We start from the raw sequence: 23970 nt of genomic DNA, 5'->3' as shown, positions 1-23970 counted from the left end.
TTCCTTCCTTGTCTATCAGATGCATTTCTAATTGTTTTCATTCTCGATTCTCCGAAGGTCATCATTTCAGAAGATTTCTTTTTTCTCAGCTTTAAGCTTTCATCCTCAAATTCTTTGCAATTGTTTTCTCTTCGTTCGTCTCTCAATTATTCCAGTGCCTTGCTTAAGTTTTTCTCTGAGGTGGCTCATGATCTCTTCATTCTCATGTATCTCCATTAATTATTGGTATTCCCATTCAATTGTGAATTCTTACTGGTGCTTCCTTCAATTATGCTTCAAGTGGTGCATATATATCTCTCTCTTCAAGTTTGTTTCAAAAAGAATAAGTGGTATGCTAAATCTGTTGCTTGTCATCAATTTACCTTTATGAAGGATAAGCATAACATAATTTTTATTCTTGTTCCATCAAGTGATCTCAATTCTTCTTATGGAGTGGCTCATGATGTCAAATTCTTTTTCTCAAGTGTTCTTCAAGATTCTTGTTGGAGAACCTCAAGTATTCTTTGTTTTGCATTTGAAAGTGCAATTCTTCCTCTTTTATCCTTTGTGGTGGTGTTATAACATTCTTGTTAGTGGAGGAGTCTCGAAGAGAAGTTGTTTCAAGAATGAGATATTTAATCCCACCAATTCTATGATCATGGGATATTTTCAACCCATGACTTCTTCATTGAGCTGTCTTGGTTTAAAGTTCACCTAAAGAATTTCCTAAGGGTTGTTCCTATTATGGTGTTGCCATTAATCCAAGTTTTCAATGTTTCCTCTTGGTGTAAGAAGTTTTTCCTTTCCTGTTGCATCCAATCTATCCTTGTTTCTGTTAGTGGCTGGTCGTCTCCTCATTATTTTGAGATGGTCTCTATAAACCCACAACAAGATTATTCTTTCCGTTGTTGGGTTGCCAACAACTCCGTCCAATTGTTCTTGCAAGGCTGCTTATCAAATTCATTTGTGGTAATAGTTATCATTCTCTTCTTCATTCCTTCTTCCCAATGATCTAGTTTTTATTCCCTTGTTCCGGAGTTGTTGTGATGTTGCTCTCTTCAATCTATCATCTTGTTCTCTCTCGATCGTGTTCTTTTCCTGTTTTTCAAGTTAGTTAGTTTGTTGTGAATCTTCTCAAGATCTTTCATCTTATAGAATTTCTGTCCCTTTTGCTACCGAAGTGGTGCTGAAATTTTGTGTGAATTCTTGCTTGTTTCTCATATCATTCCTCATATCTTTGCAACCTTCAAGAGTCATTGGTTTCACTCGTTTGTCAAAGAAGCGACTAAGTATACCTCTTGCTTTCTCATCGTCTCCCCCTTTTATTCTTGGATCTCGGGTCGAGATCCTCTTGTAGTGTAGGAGAGTTGTGACAGCCCGAGACCGACACTCCAAAAGATTACCCTCTTTTCCATTGCTGTCGGGTGTTTATTTTAATTGTTGCATCATCATGCGCATCATCAGCATTGCTTCGGCACTCCATTGCCGCCAGTTTTCAAATATTGCATTCGTTATTAGTTGCGGTTCTCTCCTCGTTCGTCGTTGACCGTGTTGAGACCGACCACACACGCACGCGCCCGCGGCATCGTTTAACTCTTGTTTTTAAAAGTGCATTTAAAATATTCTTGGATTGGGATGAAACTTGGCGCGCGGTCTTATTTTAATGTAGGTAGACCGCGTGCCAATTTTCTTTGCGATCGGAGTCTGTTTGGTAGCAGAACGGTCGACCGTAGCGGCATCGTCTTCGGTTATTCGTCGGACGTTTTTCAGTATTTCAAAATGCGTGTCACGGGCGCACCATTTCCATCTCATCCTCACCTAGCCACTCTTCACAGCCACCTAGACCGTCCCCGCGTGCAAGACCGCTTGAATCCGATCGCACGGTTGAAACCGGGGCAAAAAATTGCTAACCCTAGCCCCTCACTTTCCTATTTAAGCACCCCTAACCTTCCCCTAAGGGAAACCCTAGCCCCCACCTCAAAATCTGTGCAGCCAGCCATCGGACCCAGATCTGGCCCGCCCAGACCCGGATCGGCCGCCGCCACCGAGTTGCTCCTCTCCTCCCATGCAGTAGCCCCGATCTCCCCATGCCCGAGCACCTTCCGAGCAGATCTCGCCGGTCGCTGCGCCCGGCCGCCTTCAGCGTCGTCGCCGGACATCATCGCCTCCGGCCTCGGCCGCCTCTTGCCGCCGCCGGATGCTGCCAATCCCTGTCGGCTGGAGTGCTGACCTCGCCTAGCCCTAGCCAGCCGCGTCGCCCTGCTCCCTCGCCCCGAGCGCCCTGCGCCTCCCTGCATCGGCTCCGTGCGCCGCCTCCCGCTACCCACCGGCCCGCCGCCGCCGGCCGATCCAGTCGCTTCCCGGTTCCCTCGCCTCGTCAGAGCCTGACTGCGCCGCCACCTCCCTCCTCTGGTCGCGGGAGGAGGAGGCACGAGCCAGCGCATGCCCTAGCGCTCGCCTGTGCTCGTGGGCTGGCTAGCGCCAGCAGGCCTGCTCCTCCCTGCCCAGCTCAGCGCCCGAGCCGGCCCAGCCTCTCCCCAACCTGGGCCATGGCCCGCTCTGGTGAGCCCTCCCCCCGAGCCTTTATTTCGTGCCGTAGGCACATAATAGATATCTTGCGCCACCAGTTTCGGCCCGTAGGAATTTTTTTTTTCTGCGAATTAGAATTTTCACAAAGTGCTATGATTTTCAAACGCCCGTAGATAATTAACTGTGCATCAGATCGGAGTGATTTAAACATGTAACTTGAATACAATTTCGCATAGATTAATATTTTCCAATTCTCATAAGCTTGCTGGTTGCATTGTTTTGCGTGTCGTGATGTGCTAATACCGTTTTACCCGCAACTTTTGATCCGTAGCTCCGTTGGAGATGATCTATATATGTAAATGGACTAGAACGACAAGTATAGTCACGTGAACCACTTTCTTTTTTGGTTTAGCAAACATAAAATGTGATTACGACAAATCTGGTCAGAATTAGAATTTACCACGTGGGGTCGTCTCGGAGATGCTATAGGTTGTTTCCGACCTCTTTTAAAATGCCTAGATAGGTAGATTAATTTGTGCTTCACCCCTTGCCATATTAACGACATTTTAATATTGTCGTGTTCCTAAACTGGAGTGAACTAAACAATTAAACATGGATTTTCGTCGATATGCAACTCATTGCATATCGAGCATCACTTAATGTGTAGTGTTTGCGTGAAGTGAATTGCCATGCCATGCCTTGCATTATTGAACTGATCATGCATCATATTAGGTTGTTCATCATGTCGTTCATTTGCCGTGGTGAATATCGGTGTTCATGCTTGTTTCTCGTTCCTCCGTCTCGATAGAGTTCCGCAAGCGTGTCGGAATGTGAGGACCCGTTCGACTATGTCGGTTCGCCTGCTTCATGGAGTCGTTCTTCATCCAAGCGGGATCTCAAACAAGATGAACATTTCCCTAGATACCATTACTATAATTGCCATGCTAGTTTTATCGTTTCTATCGCTATGTCTCGCTGCCTACCACCTGTTAACTATCAGCCTCTCAACATTGCCATGAAAACCTTCAACCTGTTCTCAACCTAGCAAACCACTGATTGGCTATGTTACCTCTTGCTTAACCATGTGTTAGCATTGCTAGTTGCAGGTGCAGTTGCTTCCATGTGATAACATGGGTTCCTTCTCATATCACCCTACTAATTGCTAATTAATTTAATGCACCTATATACTGGGTAAAAGGTGGAAGGCTCGGCTTTCTAGCCTGGTGTTTTGTTCCACCTTTGCCCCCTTAATTTCGTCTACCGGTGTTATGTTCCATAATTGAGCGCTCCTAACACGATCGGGGTTGTTATGGGGACCACCTTGATAAATTGTTTTAGATTAAAACTGGTCTGGCAAGGCCCAACTTTGGTACTACATTTGCCTATTAACTAATGAACCACATAGGGAGTAACTAACCCAAGGAAATTTAATCAACCCCCGGGCCAGTGCTCCTCATGAGTGTTGGCCCAAAATGAGCGATATTCGGCGCCCCCTGGTCACCTAGGGTTTGGCCAACCCGATGTCTAGCTCATCCGTCATGTCCTAAGAACGAGATAAGCGGCTCCTATCGGGATTGTCGACACGTCGGGTGGCCTTGCTGGATTAGTTTTACCTTTGACGAAATATCTTGTGCATCGGGATTCTGGTGAAACTTTGGGTAATCTCAGAGTTGAGGTTTTCCACTAAGTAGTCCGACGAGATTGCGAGTTTCATAATCGAGGATTTGTATACGGCTTGTGGTAATTTGTGATGGACTAGTTGGAGCACCCCTGGAGGGTTAAATCTTTCGGAAAGCCGTGCCCGCGGTTATGTGGCAACATGGAAACTTTGTTTAACATCCGGTTCTAGACGACCTGAAGTAAACTTAATTATAACTTATAACCTGAGTACGTAACCTTGACTATCTCTTTCGTTAGTTTCTTCTCCGATCGAGGACACGCTGGGGTTATGCTTGACGTAAGTAGGTGTTCAGGACCATTCATTTGATCATTATTAGTTCACGTCCGCTATGAGTAGATCACCCCCTCTTTATTCTGGAGCTCGTAAGTTAGCCACCAAATAAATGCTTAGTTGCTTGCTGCAGCCTCACCACTTAACCATACCTCACACATTAAGCTTTGCTAGTCTTGCTACTTTTGGAAATGAGATTGCTGAGTCCTTGTGGCTCATAGATTACTACAACACTAGTTGCAGGTACAGGTAAAGGATATTAATATGTGAGCACGATGATTGTTCATTTTGAGTTTCTTTTTGTTTCTTCTTCGTCGATCTAGGATGGGTTCCAGGCCGGCAGCCTGGGATAGCAAAGATGGACGTCGTTCTTTTATCGTTTGGTTTCGTCCGTAGTCGGACCCTGCTCTTCTTCATGATGATTGTATGTATTGTACTGATGTGACTCTGATGTAGCTTGTGGCGAGTGTAAGACAATTCCATATACTCTTCTCTTTAGTACATGTACTTGTAACGATATCCATTCTTGCGAAATGATGAGATGCGCTTCTATCCCTGTCGAGGCCCTCGCGCCAAAATAAGGATAGGGTCGCATCTTGGGCGTTACAGTGTATCACATACAACCTTTCCTCAAAGAAACCATTGAGGAAACAATGTTATGACATACATGTGCAAGATATCATAATTGAAAAATGCAGCAACTGCTAACATAATTCCAACACATTTAGCATCGCTACGGGTGAGAAAGTCTCATCGTAGTCAACTCCTTGAACTTGTTGGAAACCTCTTTGCAACAAGTCGAGCGTTCTAAATGGTGACATTCACCATCATCATGTGTCTTCCTTTTTAAAGATCCGCTTCTAATTAATAGCCTTACAACCGTCAATTAGTTCTTCCAAAGTCTACACTTTATTTTGATACATGGATCCTATCTCGGATTTCATGGCGTACACACATTCGTCGGAATCTAGGCGCACCATCGCTTCTCCATAGCTCGTAGGTTCATTGTTGTCCAATGACATGACCTGCAAGACATGATTACCCTACCACTCTGGAGTAGTACGTGTCCTTCTCGACCTACGAGGTTTGGAACTAACTTGATTCTGAAGCTTCATGATCATGATCATTGGCTTCCTCTTCAATTTGGTGTAGGCGCCACATGAACAACTTCCTGCGCACTCCTACACTTTGTTTGAAGTGACAGTTCAACAACCTCATCAAGTTTTACCATCCTCCCACTTAATTCTTTCGAGAGAAACTCTTTCTCGAGAAAGGACCCATTTTCAGCAACAAATACTTTGCTTTCGTATCTGAGATAGGAGGTATACCCAACTGTTTTGGGTATCCTATGAAGATGCATTTATCCGCTTTGGGTTCGAGCTTATGAGGCTACATTATTTTGACCTAAGCATCCTAGCCCCAAACTTTAAGAAATCACAACTTAGGTTTCTCCAAACCATAGTTCATATGATGTCATCTGAACGAAACTACGTGGTGCCCTATTAAAGTGAATGTTGTTGTCTGTAAAGCCGAACACCAAAACGATATAGTGGTATTTCGATAAGATACATCATAGTATGCGCCATATCCAATAAGGCAAGGCTACGATGTACGGACACACCATCACACTATGGTGTTCCAGGTGGCATGAGTAGTGAAACAATTTCCACATTGTCTTAAATGTGACCAAACTCGCAACTCAGATATTCATCTCTACGATGACATCATAGACATTTCATCCTCTTCTAACGACAATCTTCAACTTCACTCCAAAATTGCTTCAACTTTTCAATAATTCAGACTCGTGATTCATCAAGTAAATACACATGTATCTACTCAAATCATTTGTGAAGTAAGGACATAACGATATCCACTGCGTGCCTCGGCGCTCATAGGACTGCATACATCAAAATGTATTATTTCCAACAGGTCACTTTCTCGTTTCATCTCACTCGAAAATGAGGCCTTCAGTCGTCTTGCCCATGTGGGATGATTTGCATATCTCAAGTGATTCAAAATCAAGTGAGTCCAAAATATCCATGTACATGGAGTTTCTTCATGCGATTACACCAATAGGCATGGTTCACATGTCTCAAACGATTAAAAAACGAGTGATCCCAAAGATCCATCAGCATGGAGCTTCTTCACATGTTTTTATACCAATATGACTCAAGCGGTAGTGTCACAAGTAAGTGGTACTATCATTACAACTTTGTATCTTTTGGCATCAATATTATGAACAAGTGTCCCACTACGATCGAGATTCAATAAACCATTCATATTAGGTACATGACCATTGAAGGTTTTATTCAAGTAAACAAAGTAACCATTATTCTCTTTAAATGAATAGCCGTATTCCAATAAACACGATCCAATCATGTTCATGATCAACGCAAACACCAATATTTATTTAGGTTTAACACTAATCCCGAAGGTAGAGAGACCGTGTGATGGTGATCACATCAACCTTGCAAACACCTCCAACACTCATCGTCGCTTCTCCTTTAGCTAGTCTCCGTTTATTCCATAGATTTCACTTCTTGTTACTAGCATTTAGCAACTGAACTTGTATCTCATACCCATGTGCTACTAGGAGTACTAGTAAAGAACAAATCAATAACACATATATCCAATATACTTTTGTTGACATTGTCAGCCTTCTTACCTACCAAGTGTCTAGGGTAGTTGTGCCTCAGTGATCATTCCCCTCATCATAGAAGCACTTAGACCCAGGTTTGGGTTCAACCTTGGGTTTCTTCATTGAGTGAAAATTGACTTGTCATTCTCGAAGTTTCCCTTCCATCCCTTTTCCCTTCTTGAAACTAGTGGTTTTACTAACCAACAACACTTGACGCTCCTGCTTGATTTCTTCCTTCGCGGTGTCAAACATCGCGAATAACTCAGGGATCATAATCTCTATCCCTCATATGTTATAGTTCATCATGAAGCCTAGTAGCTTGGTGGCAGTGACTTTGGAAAACTTTGTCAATCACTATCTTATCTAGAAGATCAACTCTCACTCAATTGAAGCGATTGTAGCACCCAAACAATGTGAGCACATGCTCAACGGTTGAGCTTTTCTCCCTTAATTTGCAGGCAAAGAAATATTTTGGAGGTCTCATACCTCACAACAAGGGAACGAGCCTGAAATCCTAATTTCAGCTCTTGGAACATCTCATACGTTCCGTCACGTTCAAAACATCTTGGGTGCCATAATTCTAAGCCATAAAGCATGAGGCACTAAACTATCATGTGGTCATAAAAACGTGTATGTCAGATGCTCGCAACATCCACAGATGACGCTCGAGGGGTAGCACACCGAATGGTGCATTAAGGACATAAGCCTTCTGTGCGGCAATGAGGACAATCCTCACTTTACGGACCGAGTCCACTTAATTGCTACTATCATATTTCAACTTAGTTTTCTCTAGGAACATATCAAAACAAACAGGGGAGCTATAACGCAAGCTAATCATCTACAACATAATTCACAAAGACATTTGGACTATGTTCATTACGGTGAGTTAAATTAATCATATTACTTAAGAACTCCCACTCAATTGACATCCCTCTAGTCATTCAAATGGTACATGATCCAAATTCACCAACCCCTGTCCGATCGTCACGTGAGATGGGGTGGCTTTAATGGTGAACATCTTCATGTTGATCATATCTACTATATGACTCATGTTCGACCTTTAGGTCTCTTGTGTTCTGAGGCCATGTATGTACAAGCTAGGTTCGTCAAGTTTAACCCGAGTGTTCCACGTGTGCAATACTGTCTTACACCAGCTGTATGTGAACGTATAGTCTATCACACCCAATCATCATGTGGTGTCTCAAAACAACGAACTTTCGCAACGATGCACACTCGGGGAGAACACAATTTTACCTTGAAATTTTAGTGAGGGATCACCTTATAATGCTACCGTCGTCCTAATAAAAAATAGGTGCATAAAAGGACTAACATCACATGCAAATCATAAGTGACATGGTATGGCCATGAACTAGATCTTTTTGATCTGCATGTTCAAAGCACCAACATGTTCTCCATTGCCACCGGCGACACACCATGATCTCCATCATTGTGCTGCCCTCGAGGTTATTGCACTAACTGATGTTGTTACTACTAAAGCTAATGAACTATGAAGCATCACTAAGCACAAAATAATTAGGACAACGTGATGGTTCCTGTCGGTTGTCGTGGCATCGACATGCAAGTCGATATTTAACTATTACAACATGTTCATCTGAAAGTGCGTTATATAGACTAGAGGGGGTGTATAGGAGATTTCTACAAGTACATCACTAAGGAAATACCTAGTGAGGAAAGTCCCGAGTCATGAACTGAGTGCAGCAGAAATAGTACTTAGACATGTATGCAAAAGCGACTACATCAAAGTACTCATCATGAGTTGATAGGTTTGGTCTGTACAGGTCATGAATACAGGATAAGCACGTAATGAATAACTCATGTGAAGAATTTGAGGTGAGGAATTAGGAGAAATTTTTCAGTCAAATTCTTCACATAGTACAGATGAAAGTCTTCAACATGCAATTGAGGAAATGAAAAGAATTGAAGTAGTGGAACGAGATAGCTCGATGAACACAGTGGTTGATGTCCTAGTTCCAACTGCTGTGACAGTTGTACGTCTGGTTTGGAGCGGCTTGGTATTGAAACCAAAGGACACACAGTCCCGGGACACACAGTCCCTACAATATTCTCCTTGAGCTAAGGATGCACAGTCCTCGCCCAACACTCTTGGTAAGTCTTCAGGGCAGACTCCCAAACCCTCACAAACTCGGTCACCCAATGATCCAAATTCACTCATGGATGCTCTAGATCATGACGCCTAACCGTCTGGAGGATGCACAGTCCTCAAAGGTAACAAGCGTCGGTTCCACATAGGAATAATCTCTTCACTAATGCTCAATCACTTTGGGTTTGGGGTTTCGTTTTGGGTGTTTGGGGTATTTTTTCACTTGATGATTTTTCCTCAAAGTCCTCGAGGAATTGTGTTTCTGTAAATGACAATTGTCAGTTTCTCTCGGAGTGGCCAACCAACTAGTGGTTCCTGGGGGCGGCTATTTATAGCCTGGGAGCATCCCGACATGATACGACTTTAATGCCCCCAATGATATGATCATTGGGTGGATAAGATTGGGGACAGGTGGCGCGTGGCGCGGCAACGGTCGGAACTTTCAATTGTGAAAGTCCTCATGTCTCTCATATTCCTCACGTGGAGGATCTCGTAGGTGTAGGTTTGACTTGAGCATCATGAGGAAATTCTTGCCTTAGTTTTACCTTGACCCCCTTTCACAGTACGGTGTTCAAATGACTCAAGAAATAAGAAAATGAAGCAGTAAGAGTAAAACTTCGAGCTTCAAAGTCTTCAGAGCATATTCCTCGGGACACACAAAATTCCTCATCTTCAATGTCTTCATGAGGAATAGTAATTTCTTCGCAATTGCCTTGATATCAAAGTATTCAAGGGATGACCAAAGTCTTCACTCAAAGATATACATTTTTAGGGGTCGATATTCCTCGAATAACTCAAACTCCCCAGGAACTTATAGAGCATGTGTACACTCACAAACATATCAGTCACTTAACCTATAAGTCTCCAATACACCAAAATCACTAAGGAGCACTAGATGCACTTCCAATCTACCTTTTATTGGTGGTTGATGAAAAATAGGTTAAGTTCTCAACAGCGATAAAAATATGAAGTGTAAGTACATAGTTTGAGGAATTTGATTGCAAGATATAGAGAAACTCCCCCTAAACATGTGCATATTTGAGGAATTTCCTTTGGACTACAAATGCACATTAATGATTTATACCATGGAGATCTCCCCCTATATGTTGTAATTCATCCTTGCATTTAGCATATAGTGTGAGGAATTTGAAATGCATGATAAAAAATGGTGTCTGACTAATTTCAGCAGGTATGCATTTTATCAACTTGAGGAATAAGCATGCAAGGAAAATCATTCAAAAGTGTCACACCACCACCGGAATTAAGTTAAAACTGATTACAGAAAAAACTTCAGAAGAGCGAGAGTTTGAAACTTAATAAAGTTTACAAAAGCCCATAAAATATACCCGTTAGAAGATTATCTCAGATTTCTCCCCCTTTGTCTTCAAGTGACGAAAAGGGTCAGAAGCTGAGGACTAACGCCCGTGAAGAATTTCAACTTGTTGATGGAGAAGGAGCGCCAACATTCTTTGGGTCGATTACTTTGGTTCAAGTAGAGCCTATGTCATCAATGTCTTCATCTTCATCAGCACAGAGAAATGACGAAAATGAACTTCCCTCCAAGCCAGGAACTAGAATCTTCTTGACTTCCTTCTTCGGTGGCCATGACCAGTCATAGACTTGAGTGAACTCCATTTCCTTCAGTTCCTTAGGACTTTTGAGGTGTGACAATATGGGCCATGTGCGATCAAATAGTTCGTGAAGATAGTAGTGGTTTTTCTTCACAACATTGTGAGTTGCATTGAGGGTTTTCACAATAAATCCAAACTAACGCTTAACCCACTTATGGTTCCTATCAACTTTCTGATAAAGACTGAGGAGTAGCTCTCGGGTAGTCATCACCCGAGGAATAGTTGGGCTTGGTGGTTTGGCTCTCCCTTCAAATTATTGTGTTGCAGTGTCATCATTGGTAGAGTATGATGCAGCGTGGCAAAATTGGCCATCCAGGGGTCAAGTTCCTTCATCAATCACAGACTTGCCCTTGCCCTCAATCTATGCAAAAAAATTCTTGATGACTTTGAGAGGAGGCAGATAACTGAGGTGATTCTGAAAATCTGTCTGATAATTGCTTTAGGATCTGTTACTGATGAATCTCATAAGCCATTGCGCATATATCTTGAGCTCAAATGGTGACAAAGAATTGTTGGCCAATGTCCTCAAGAATAAATCGTGAAGATTTATTGGGATTCCATGGACAATGTTGAACATCATGTTCTTCATGATCCCCACAACATCTTCTTCAGAATCATTCCCTTTGATAGGAGAGAAGGAATATGACAAGATTCTGTAGAGTGTCCTTGGCTCATATTTCAATTCATTTACGTGGAATTGAGTCTTTGGAGGCTTGCCAGGAGGTAAGGCTTCATGAGGACTTCCATCAGATCATTTTGTAGCTCTTTTTCATCATATAAACATCTTGCTTCATCTGAGGGAATTGGGACTGGCAAAGCTCAAAGCAATTCGATGGCTAGAGATGTGAAGTGAGTGTTTTCTATCATCCAATCCAAGACCTAGGAGTTGATGTTTTTGGGGTCACCAGAGATGTGTAGATTGGCATAGAACTGAAGAATGATCTCTTGATTTCAATCACAGATATCTATGCATAATTGAAGTAGCCGAGCATCTTGAAGAACAAACTAAACTGGGGTGAAGCAAGGAATTTCTTCCATATCACCATGAGGAATATGTGTGTGGTGGAAGATCTTCTTCTTGTCTACAAGCACAATAGTATAGTAGGTGAGTTGTGTCCTCGTCCAGAACTTCCTGTGCCTGATGCGAAGTTTGTCATATGGATTAGCACCAATGTAGAAATGATGTTCATCATAGAATAATTCCTTGTGAAACTTCGGCCTCTTGGAGTATTGTAAGTGCATCTAGTGCCTTTAGTGATTTTGGTGGGTTGAGGACTTATAGGTTAAGAGGTTGATATGCTTGTGAGTGTACACATGCTCTATAAGTCGCTGAGGAGTTTGAGTTATTCGATGAAGATCGACCCCTAAAGATGTATGTCATCGGGTGAAGACTTTGGTCAGTGCTTGAAGACTTTAATCGCGAATAAATTGCAAAGAAATTGATATTCCTCATGAAGATACTCCCTCCATTTTTATATACAAGGCATATAGCTACCAAGGCAAAAGTTAATGCCTTCTAAGGCAATGTTGCAAAAAAACTTGTCTCCTTGTTTACCGGGTTAATTAGTGTATTTTTCTCTCTCATGAATATCAAGCCAATGATCTCACTCCTGCATGCTTGCAAAGGATAATTAATATCCTCCTTTGCTAGTACTACGAGGCATACACCATTAATATTGCATCGATTAGTGTTAGTGGCCTTGTATATATGCAAATTGTAATTTTGATAGTGGCCTTGTATATAAAAATGGAGGGAGTATGTCACACCATGTTTTTACCTTACTTCAACTGTAGCCTTTTAAGAAATCTGAGTTTATTAAAACTTTTCAAGCAAGTACTATGAGTGCCTTGATTGCCATTGTTTGTATGTATGCTTGACTGAGTGGATCTAGAAACAATATTTCTATAACATGATATTTCCATAAAGACCTTTTTCTCATTTTTGATTATTTCAAAACCTTGCTTTGGGTTGCACTACAAGTCCCTGATTCCAAGGGAGTGCCTTCACTCAAAGATTGCATTCTGGTTTTAGCACTATTTTAACTCCAAAATCATAAATTAAATATTTTATAAAATATTTTTTTATTTTATTTGAATGTCCTTTTCTGAGGCCACAAATGATATTTCTTGATGGAAAATTACTTTTCTACTTTAGCAAAATATGAGAAAATTTGGAGATACTCAGAGGACATATATTTTCCATACATAAGATTTTCAACCCCTATTTATGTTCAAATTATTTGACCAAATCCTTGAAAACCTATTCTGTCTGTTTTGACCTTTTTAAATATTTCCAATAAATTCCTAGAAAATTCCAGCATGCTTCCCAAGCTATATTTGGTGTTCATGCCAAGTTTCACCTCATTTCAAGGTTATTTGGTTCAGAAAATAATACTAAAACCAGCTTTGTCTAGAATCAAGTTGGAGCAACTCTACATAGCAAAGTTTGACCAAATGGCTTGAAACTTTGCAAGAGTGCTCAACATCCCATATGAGGAGACCCTGCCAAAAATTGGATTTGTGGGGATTAATTTACCCACATTCCCTTTTGAAAGGATTGTACTACCCATTTGGGGGTGATTTCAAGTTCCATTGCCAAACTTGTCGAATGGGGCTCAAATTTGGTGGAGCATCCTATTTTTGCATCAAACCAATCCTGTTAACTCTCAGCACCAGTGGTGGAGGTTAACTACCCCAAACACCTGTCGAACACCTTCTGCCAATATGGTCAAAAAACACTTAACCCCCTCTACACCCACACCATTTCCACTAAACTCAAAGTGCAAGTTACCAGCACCACTCCTTAACTGAAGACGTGTGGCCCCTCTCCGGTTCCAAGCAAAAGAGCTCAAAATCTACATTTTAGTTTCAGGCTCAAGACTGGCATCTCCTCCTTAATCACCTCCTTTGACCAGAAGTAAGACCTTTGGCTCTCAAACGGCTAAGGAGCATCTAACCCAACCCATGGACACGCGATACACAGCCAAAGCACCCCAGAACGCGCCAGCATGCCGTGGCATGACAAAACTTTGCTCTGGGCGCACTACAGGGAGCACCCGAGGGAAAGGAGGCATGCCCCGACCGGTTCTCACATCCCCTCGGTGTCTCTCCATGTCTCCGACCAAGCTCCTGACTCAGGGTAGCCTCGGCGCCCCTCCTCTGCCTCTCTTCTGACGAGGGGCAGTCGTGCCGGCACGCACGAGATTCGGCCAGAAGAACGCAGCCACACAGCTGCTACTTCTTGAGCTTGCGCTGGTTTTTCCCTTGAAGAGGAAAGGGTGATGCAGGAAAGTAGAGATAAGTATTTCCCTTAGTTTGAGAACCAAGTGATCAATCCAGTAGGAGTATCAAGATGATGCACCAATGAACCTGCGCAAAAACAAACAAACTTGCACCCAACGCGATAAAGGGGTTGTCAATCCCTTCACGATTACTTGCAAGGTGAGATCTCATAGTGATAAAAAGTAAATATAAATAAAAGTGCAGCAAGGTATTTTTTGGTGTTTTTGTATGTAGATCTGAATATATAATGTGTAAAGTAGACCCCGGGGCCATAGTGTTCACTAGAGGCTTCTCTCATGATAGCAAGTATTACGGTGGGTGAACGAATTACTATCGAGCAATTGATAGAATCGCGCAAAATCATGACGATATCTAAGGCAATGATCATACATATAGGCATCACGTCCGAGACAAGTAGACCGATACTTTGTGCATCTACTACTATTACTCCACACATCGACCGCTATCCAGCATGCATCTAGTGTATTAAGTTCATAATAAACAGAGTAATGCCTTAAGCAAGATGACATGATGTAGAGGGATAAATTCATGCAATATGATATAAACCCCATACGTTGATGGCAACAACATGATGCGTGCCTCGCTACCCCTTCTGTCACTAGGTGAGGACACCGCACGGTATGAACCCAAAACCAAGCACTTCTCCCATTGCAAGAATTATATATCAAGTTGGCCAAACGAAACCCAGAACTCGAAGAGAATTAAAAGGATACGAAATCATGCATATAAGAAATCAGAGGAGACTCAAATAATATTCATAGATAATCTGATCATAAATCCAAAATTCATCGGATCTCGACAAACACACCGCAAAAGAAAGTTACATCGGATAGATCTCCATGAAGATCATGGAGAACTTTGTATTGAAGATCCAAGAAAGAGAAGAAGCCATCTAGCTACTAGCTATGGACCTAAAGTTCTATTGTGAACTACTCACGCATCATCGAAGAGGCAATTGTGTTAATGAAGAAGCCCTCCATGTCTGAATCACCCTCCGGCACGACACCAGAACGGTCCCGAGATGGGATCTCGCGGATACAGAAGCTTGCGGTGGCGGAAAAGTATTTTCATGGCTCTCTCCATTGTTTTCGGGATTTTTGGGAATTTATAGGCGAAAGAGGTAGGGTAAAGGAGGCAAGGGGGCCCACGAGCCTGCTAGGCACGTCCCCCTGGGGCGTGCCTAGGGGGCTCGTGACCTCCCACGAGACCTCCTGCCTTGGTTCTCTAGTCTTCTAGGTGTCTTCTGTTATGGAAAAAATCATCCCGCAGGTTTTATTCCGTTCGGACTCCGTTTAATATTCTTTTCTGAAAAAGGTCAAAAACATGGAAAAAACAGAAACTGGCACTAGGCATTGAGTTAATAGGTTAGTCCCAAAAATGATATAAAAAGGCATATAAATGCACATAAGACATCCCAAGTTGATAATATAATAGCATGGAACAATAAAAAAGTATAGATACGTTGGAGACGTATCAGCAGCCCACGCGCGCCACGCCCCTCTCTCTCTCGATGAGTCTCTGGGTCTCAAACTAGGCCCGCAAAACCGTGGTATCGACCCCGAGCTCTCTCTCCCTCTCTAGAAGCCATGGTGAAACTACCAGCACGCTCCCGCGTGGTGCACCGTTGCTAGACTATAAATAGGCCTCACCCTCGCTCTAGCACCCTCACACCTCCCCTCCAGAACCTCGAGGTCCCAACCACCCCATTCGAGCACAAAGAGCTCCAGTGCTCGATATCAACCGAGGCACCGCCGCTTCGGAGCTCCGTCGATCTCGGTCTACAGGCTAGCTCTCGCGCTACTCTCACCTCCTTCGTGATCGTAGTGAGCTCAAGAACCTTCTCCACCTCTTCCACGAGCTTTTCCCAGCCCGTAGAACGCAGTTCCACCACCTGCCGTATTACCTCTACCGCGGCCACCTTGTCGCCAGTGACCCAGGGCCTCCATGTCGTTCCTTCGACCACCAACATGTAGGCAGCGATGTGACGGTTCCATTTCTGCTTTCGTTGGGACACGAGGGCGTCGGTATCTCCGCCGGCGTGCCTCCCCTCCCTCTGTCCAGAGGAAGAAGATGACCCTGACAGGCATGCCTCACCTGTCAGCGGACAGTCTCTCCCCCTATGTCATATCTCTGCCACTGACCGCAGGGGCCCGTGCGTCAGGCTTGAACCTGACGACGAGCGCGCCTTGGCTGCTAGGTGGTGAACTGGGCGGTTGGCCAGATGGGCCGGCCCAGCCACTGGGCGAGCCAGGCCAGGGCTAAGTCCCCTTTTCTTTGTGTTTTTAATCTATTTTTAAAATATTTTTGCACAATTCATTATTTAATCAAATCTAATTATTTTTCTACCACAATTCTTCTAAAAATGTGTACAATTTAATAGAGTTGTTATACTAATTTTTATGAAAACATTTATGAATTGCTATAACTAAAAGTCTTATTTTGAATACTTTAGCTCCTCTTAATTGGATTTTAAAAATAATATTTTCATCAAAACCAGAGACAAATACTTTTAAAACTATAATATAGATTTATCAGAATAGGATAACATTTTTAAAGTGAGTTTGTGCTCTGCTTTTGAATGAGCTTTTTATCTTTTTATTATTATTATTACGACGATAGATTCCGTGTTCGACGAAGGAGTTGGACTCAAAGACCCCGAAGACCCCGAATACCTAGATGATCAAGTCAAGCAGCCCTTTGACCATGTCCGAGAAAACATTTCATGCATGCCAAGTTGAATACTTTATTCCGATGCATATAGTTAAGGTTGTTCGGTCTACCCCGCCATGGTGTTACCGATGGCTCGTCCGGAGCACTTGCATTGAGCATGACCCTACCACCACTACAAGAAATATGCCCGTTTATGACAAAAATATAATGACTATGGTAAATTGGTCATAGATCTGTGACCAAAAAAATACCAAATGGTCATGCGGTATCCAAGGGGGTCCAAACTGTACACCCTTCTGACCATTTCTGTCAAAAAGGTCAAAGTATCATCTATGTCAATAGGTCATAAAGCATATAACACTATCTATTGCATTATTTTGGGTCCATCTTGACCAAATTAATAAGGTCATAGGCTTGAATAAGGGTGATTGGATAGACAACTTTACAATTTCACATATGTAATGCATGCGTGTAGTAATGTTGTCTATGTGTCGCACATACTTGTCAAATCAACCTATCCGTGGGGCGAACAGAGTATATGTGGGATCCAATTGTTTTTGGAAGGACCAAGATATGACACTGTGGCCAACCGACATGCGGGACGTGCTACCTTGTAGGGCTCACCTACGATAAAGCCTTGGAGGCAGCGCCTCCCCGCTCGAGAGATGAGCGTCAATTTCGGTCTTTTCCCCTTCTTCTTCCCTTGGACAACACAAATCTTGGGCGCACAATGAGCTTTCGAGGTTACGAGAAGAGCGATAAAAAACTCGCGATCAAACCCCGGACGCCACTCAATCGACATACTTCAACTGGCGCTACCTTCGCTCGCCACGGTCGTCTCAAATACGCCCCCTCTGCACCCACCATTCTCAATTTGCTTCTTTGACGTGTGTTTCATGCATGTGGGTGTTGGTTTGGGACATATGCCATGGTCTCACTAAAAAAAATGTTAACCCATGATGGATTAATGATGACATTATCAGAAGGCCTCATAAATTAGTTTAAATATGTGAAGGTTCCATAATTTCAATCACAGCGAGCTGCAGGAAACCAAAATAGGGCCCACTGGCAGCCACCCACAGGCAAAAAAAAAAGAAGTCCAAAACTAGCTAAAGCAATGGGCGCGGAGAAGGAAAATTGGGAGTAACTTACGCGGGGAGACCAAAATTTTAGAGCCAGCCCATAAGTCCACAAGCCCACACCCGGGCGCCTCTATCCCGAAACCCTAGCAAGTCAGAGCAGCCGCCTCCATCTCTCCCGGTCATCCCAATCACCCCGTCCGATCCCGATCCACACATTCCAGCCACCACCGTCCCCACTTCGGCGCCTCCTCGTTCCACCTCGACGCCGGTGAGGCATCCGTCCTGGACCGCACACAATCGGTGTGGCGGCAGATCTGGAGTGGCGGCACTCTATGGCCGCCGGAGACCTTGGTGATCTACAACAACGCGCATCGGCAGCTGCTCCCTATACCATGGAGTGCGCTCGCAGCTGCTCACCAAGGCACGGCGTGCGGCTCCCAGGCATCCGCACGCGGGGTATATGACTAACCATGCGACAGGGGGTGGTGCCTCACTTGGCGACCGCGTGTGAAGGATCCTCACGACGGCGGCCTATTCCCTGCTCTTTTTTCTACTCCTTGGTCAGATGTGGTTTTCAGGTGGTGGGCACCGGCAGCGAGTCACTCACCAGAGACGGGGATCATCAAACCCCAACATGCTCGCTGGAAACAGATCCATAGCAGCGCCGATGATCTCAAGCAGGGTCGACTACATAGCAATGTGATACAGGAGGTAAACAATCAAGGTGTTCTCTGATAAACTGCTTGAAATGGCAACTGATTTACTTATCCGTAATACCATCAGTTTACAGTTTACATCAATGCTGATATTCAGGGACTGAGGACAGCTCAACTCCTGCATTTCATCGTGAATTCGTCAAATGCAGTCTTTAATTTACAGCAACATAGTTCACAATATGATCATGCTAACATGAACAAAGTCTGTAGCATACGCCTGCTGAATAGCGAGGAACATATAATTGTATATTGCTCAGTAATGACTGAGCAAAGCTAGAAATGCCAAAGGAAGTAGTTACTTAGGCAACAAAAACCGATGGGCAGAATATTCATTTCACACAGCGCAGTTTGGAATAAGACGACATGCGTTGGCATTGTTCTCCACTTCAGGACTCTGTAGTACGCCGACTCGTGCTTCTTTTTCTTCTTTACAGCTAGGATATCGTAAGGCCGAAGGAAATATATGTCTACATTTGATCTTACTTGTCTTTGATCCAAAGCAGGATACATAGCTCATATATAGCAGTAGTAACAAGGAAGAGCCCTGATTTCCACTGAGAAACTGATGTAACAACCTCCTTGTCTCCTCCCTAATGAGCCAAACATGTTTGACATTGCAGCGCAGAATCTGATAATAGTCGCAAAAGCGCAGAATCCGATATCATGTGAAAAAATATGTGATTATGCCCGTGTTTTAGTTCAGGTGGATGCCTTTGCCTTGTTGCTTGGTAAATATGGCCATAATTATTTGCCCCCTCTAAATTTTTTTCCTGGGTCCGCCCCTGGCAATGTAAGTCTCTGTTTCCCTGACTTATGTTCCTTATTTAATTGATTCAAGTTCACCTGCCTGGATGGTGTGGTTTGCATACAAAATAGTACATAGCTGATTTAATCATTCATGTAGGATGGTGCAGGCGATTGCTGGGGGCTCGGTGCTGACCTGGGCGTCGCCGGAGAAAAGATTGATTGCTGGGGGCTCGGTGCTGACCTGGGCGTCGCCGGAGAAAATATTGATTGCTGGGGGCTCGGTGCTGACCTGGGCGTCACCGGAGAAAAGATTGCTGCTGGTGTTCATGAGAAAAAGGGGCTGTGATTACAAGATGAAAGGAAATCTCCATATGCTAGCGAGGGACGTGGGTAACAGACGCACGACCCACACTGGCCAGGCGAGAGACCAAGTCATGTACGGCTTGGAGGTGTCTTCCAACAAGCAGTATTTTCCTTTCTTACTTTTGTCGTTCTGTTTTCTATATCTGAACCTCTGAAATTAGTACGAGTGCGACAACCTTGCAAAAAAAAAACTTAGTACAGGGATATTGTGTAGTTCCGATGTTTTGTTTCTGGTTGTCTTCTGAAATTAGCACGTATGGCTTGCATACAAAATAGTACATAGCTGATTTAATCATTCACGAATGGTGGCTTTCTTGCATTTTGACCGAATTTTCTATATATACCAGCAAGTTGGTTGGCTGTTTGTTAAGATCTTCATGAGAAGCAGATCTTCTCAGTAGAACTAGTACAAGCTTAATACTCAGGTTTCGATTTAAATTTCACAGGGCTAAAAACAATGTCAGTGCTTGCTGTCAATTAGATGCCTATCTCTTCCGGTCAATAAAAAAGAGATCTCACGGCATGGAGGGACACCCAAGCTCCATAATTCGGTCGCACGGAGTTGCTCCGTTTGTCATGCTCGCCGGCCACCCAAGCTCCATCTACTGGGTGCCATAGCCGGTCTGCTGCCATCTTCTTAGGTTGGTGAAGTTACAGTTGCTCATACTACCAGGTCAGAGAGTCGGTTTTTTATCTAATAGACCTGGCATAACGGACATAGCACTTACCACTTCGTAGAAATTGCTAACGTCAATATTAGATACAAATCCCTCACCCCTGTGTGTGAGATAGCTAAGTTGAACAGATTTTTTCCATAGAAGAAGAATACCATGATTGTAGGTAAGAAAATTCTGTAATATATATAATTCTACACTGTCTATAAAGAGGCAACCAGCTTCATTGGGCTGGTTTTGGTAATAACTCGAGTTGATGCTGCAAAATTACTGACATCCTGTGCGATGATTTAATCTTGCTACCTGATGCTCATGTTTTTAGGGAGTGCGCTGCTCAAGGTTAATTTATTCTTTAAATATCATGACATGGCTTTCAGTATCGTTCGTAACTGATATTAATTTAATCTATTTTTTTGCATTATAGATAGCCTAATCTTCAGGATAATTTTACTATGGTATATATTTATACTCAGCTCATCTATCATGTAAGTTACATGGTATAAATTGGACTCTTTTACACAAACAATCTCCCACGTTAACTCAACATATATACATTTTTTAGATCCTAATTTAAAGCAAAGTAATTGTCTTAATGTGGAAGTTTCACCATTTAATTGTCTTAGTGTAGTTATATGGTGCATGAAGTTGTTTTAGCTACAGTTTTAGTTCAGGTATACCTATTTTTATAATATTCATTGTCAATCGATTATTTGTGCCAGCAAGGTAAGGAGCTACTACAAATTCTTTCATATTTATCTGGCTTAATTTAGGTGCTATTTTATTCACACACATGTGCACAAGTAACAGATGTCAATCAATGCTAAATCACTCAGGTCACTGTGTATATGTGATCCTGCCTCTTGAATAATCAGTGGAACACCATTGTGAACGGCTCAAGGAGAAAGCTAATGTAGTTGTCGCCTTGCAGGTACAATTAATGTCAAGTAAGGTGGGTGAGAAAATTATCGGTGCAGGACAATTGAAGTGGAGGTGTGATCGCTGCATTGGGATCAATGATTACTTAAGAGACAAAGGTTTGATTTAGTTGTATGTATCCAGTTGAGTCGGATTTGCGTCGGCCGAAGTAAATTTCTGCACGAATTTGTTAGTATTTACTTCTACTTAATCAATACGTGTACACATAACTCTTTTTTAAGTAGGATTGAATATTAGAATAATTTTTTGATGAGTGCTTCTTAAGTATATCTTCCTAGATTTCTAGATGGATTAATATCTCTATCAATTGGATGTTGCACCTATGCATATAATATCACCATGTAACTAAAGGATATGTCCCCTGTATCGATGATATTACTACCTATGTTTCTCTGAATAACCTTCGTGGACTGATTAACTGGGTGCATTATCTTATAGGATTTTAGCAATATTTATCTACCGCCATTGAATATAAAAGTTTGCTCCCTGCAAACAAAAAAAAGAATATAAAGTTTGCCAATATAATATAAAAGTTCGCCTTTGGAATGTTCAGGTATACTTAATTAGAGTTTTACATGATACACACGGACTAGAAATTCTTACGTCCACTTGACATAAAAGGGAAAATGCATCTTGAATTCTATCCAATAAGACAGGCTTTCTTTCCACGCCGTGGATATCACATTATTTTAGAAAATAGTAAAATCTATGAAATAGATTTGGTGCTATATCTAATAGAAGAAATAGTTGGTGTTCCAACATACATTAAGTTATTCTACCAAAGAGATTACTTATAAAAGGATTGTGCAGCAGAGAGTGCATTTGACGACTCCGTATCAAATATATTCTAACTTCAGTACGGAGACTACTAGATATATTGGTTAGCTGGGGCTGAAGCATTACACAATTTTAATACCATGAAATAGATTTTGTGATATATCTAATACAAGAAATAGTTGGTGTTCCAACATACATTTAGTTATTATAGTAAAGAAATATGTATATGAGAAAAAAAATGCGAATTAGGCTGCAAAACTCATACTGTTTTGGTATACTCCTAATTTGGACATACTGCATACTTCTTTTTCAGATACCATCATTTTTTTCTTGCAGGCGGCAATGGCAAGAGCATATTTTGCAGAGGAAGAGGATGAACCTTAATGCGTTGAACCTTGTATACTAGAACCTTGCATGTGTTTTTGCACAAGTATTATGTTGTGTACATGTAAAATTATTTTGATGCGCCCTTGTTAGGCGTTGAACCTTAATGCCTGTAGTCGGTGGATGATGTATTGTATTTGATGTGATATGCTATTGAAATGAAATATACATTTTATTTGTAATCTTTTATTCTATTGTACTTATTTTTAATGGGCTTATCTTGCGATATGCGTACTTCTATTAAAAAAATGCTTCAACCCAAACAAATGAGACATTTTCAATAGTAAAATAGGTGTTGGGCTAGGCCCATGTAGCTAGATTGGTCGACAGGGATCTGAAATTTATGATGATTTCATTTGGTCACTAGCATTGCCACGTCAGATCCAACGTGACTCGCACAAATGGGTAATGACCAAACCAAAATTTTGGTCGATAGAGACCCGCGACCAAAATTTTAGAAATGTCATGTTTGTTCACTCTTGAAGGCCAACTGTTGACGTTGTAAATTTGGTAAAAAAAGATCAATAAATGACAACAATGACGAATCAGTGACCAATATTGGGAGTCATAATTGACCTTATTTCTTGTAGTGCACCTATGAGGGCCACACTGATAATATATTGATAAGTACACAGTACTGCTACGCATAGTAAGAGCATGTGTGTGATGATGGTAACACAGAGTTGATATCAAGGTTTTACAAAAACCCCGTCGGGTGCCACCAATGCCCGATGGTGATGATGATGAGTTAGGTGGCCACTTGTGAAGAAGTGGTGTGAGTGGCACGGGGCTTATTTTCATGTGAGTGGTATCGGAAATAGGATTAGATTTATGATGTGTCGATCGTCCCAACCTTACATGTATGACCATGATACCCCTTTATGGGACGGGGCTTTGTTGACTACATTGGTCGGTGCTAGCAAAGAGGCCACATTACTAGTGGCGGGAGTGATATGTGGTCACTCTCGTGACGGGGTCATACAAGGTAGGTCTACTATGCTGTTTTTACGTGTTCTGGGCACACCGTTAGTCCCAGCATGGATGATACGGTCCAGAGTTGGTGCTCGTAAGACGTACAACATGTGGTTGGGTACCAATCGAGTGGAACTCTTTGTCTAGTGTCGTTCGGGGAAAGGCAATGATTGGGTACTTACCTCGGATATGTTATATACCGCAATTCTGGATGACACGGAAGTTTCCCGAATCTCCTGGGTACACCGTACAACCTCTTTAGAGTGTAAAACTATTCGAATAGCCGTGTTCACTGTCAAGGACAGTTGTGTAATCCTGCTTAAACTACATCCAGTCGTTTCCGCATAAACCAAGAGTTTGTGTGTTTTAAGGTGTTAACTCAGGAAGATGATATTACAAGTTAGGTGACTTGCCATATCGGGTGAACCAGAAGTGTTCAGCCCTTAGCAGATATGTTGATATGTGTAACTTGTTCTAATCTTTACCATCTAGTTAG

General features: G+C 42.5%; 1 protein-coding gene across 12 annotated transcripts; it reads left to right on the top strand.

The window, feature by feature from the left end:
- Nucleotides 1–17990: 17990 nt before the first annotated feature.
- LOC123448326 lies at nt 17991–22609 on the top strand. Of its 12 annotated transcripts, none has more exons than XR_006631682.1 (6): nt 17991–18616; nt 18719–19411; nt 19536–19834; nt 20178–20372; nt 21334–21452; nt 22455–22609. XR_006631682.1 is itself a non-coding variant. In XM_045125165.1 (2 exons), the coding sequence occupies exons 1-2, from the start codon at nt 19226–19228 to the stop codon at nt 19884–19886; spliced, it is 537 nt and encodes a 178-aa protein (XP_044981100.1). In that variant the 5' UTR covers nt 18623–19225; the 3' UTR covers nt 19887–20026. The 12 variants fall into 12 exon arrangements, 1 of the variants encoding a protein (XP_044981100.1); XR_006631683.1 differs by having other exon boundaries at nt 17991–18629; XR_006631681.1 differs by lacking the exon at nt 18719–19411 and having other exon boundaries at nt 18000–18616.
- Nucleotides 22610–23970: the final 1361 nt, after the last annotated feature.

This window comes from Hordeum vulgare, chromosome 4H, assembly GCF_904849725.1.
Source record: "Hordeum vulgare subsp. vulgare chromosome 4H, MorexV3_pseudomolecules_assembly, whole genome shotgun sequence".
Taxonomy (NCBI): domain Eukaryota; kingdom Viridiplantae; phylum Streptophyta; class Magnoliopsida; order Poales; family Poaceae; genus Hordeum; species Hordeum vulgare.
This window is presented reverse-complemented; position numbering and strand designations above follow the sequence as displayed.

Coding starts and splice junctions, on each gene's coding strand:
- LOC123448326 (XM_045125165.1), top strand. CDS start 19,226: ATGTTTGACATTGCAGCGCAGAATCTGATAATAGTCGCAAAAGCGCAG. Junction 19,412..19,535: donor CTGGGTCCGCCCCTGGCAAT/GTAAGTCTCTGT, acceptor AGGATGGTGCAG/GCGATTGCTGGGGGCTCGGT.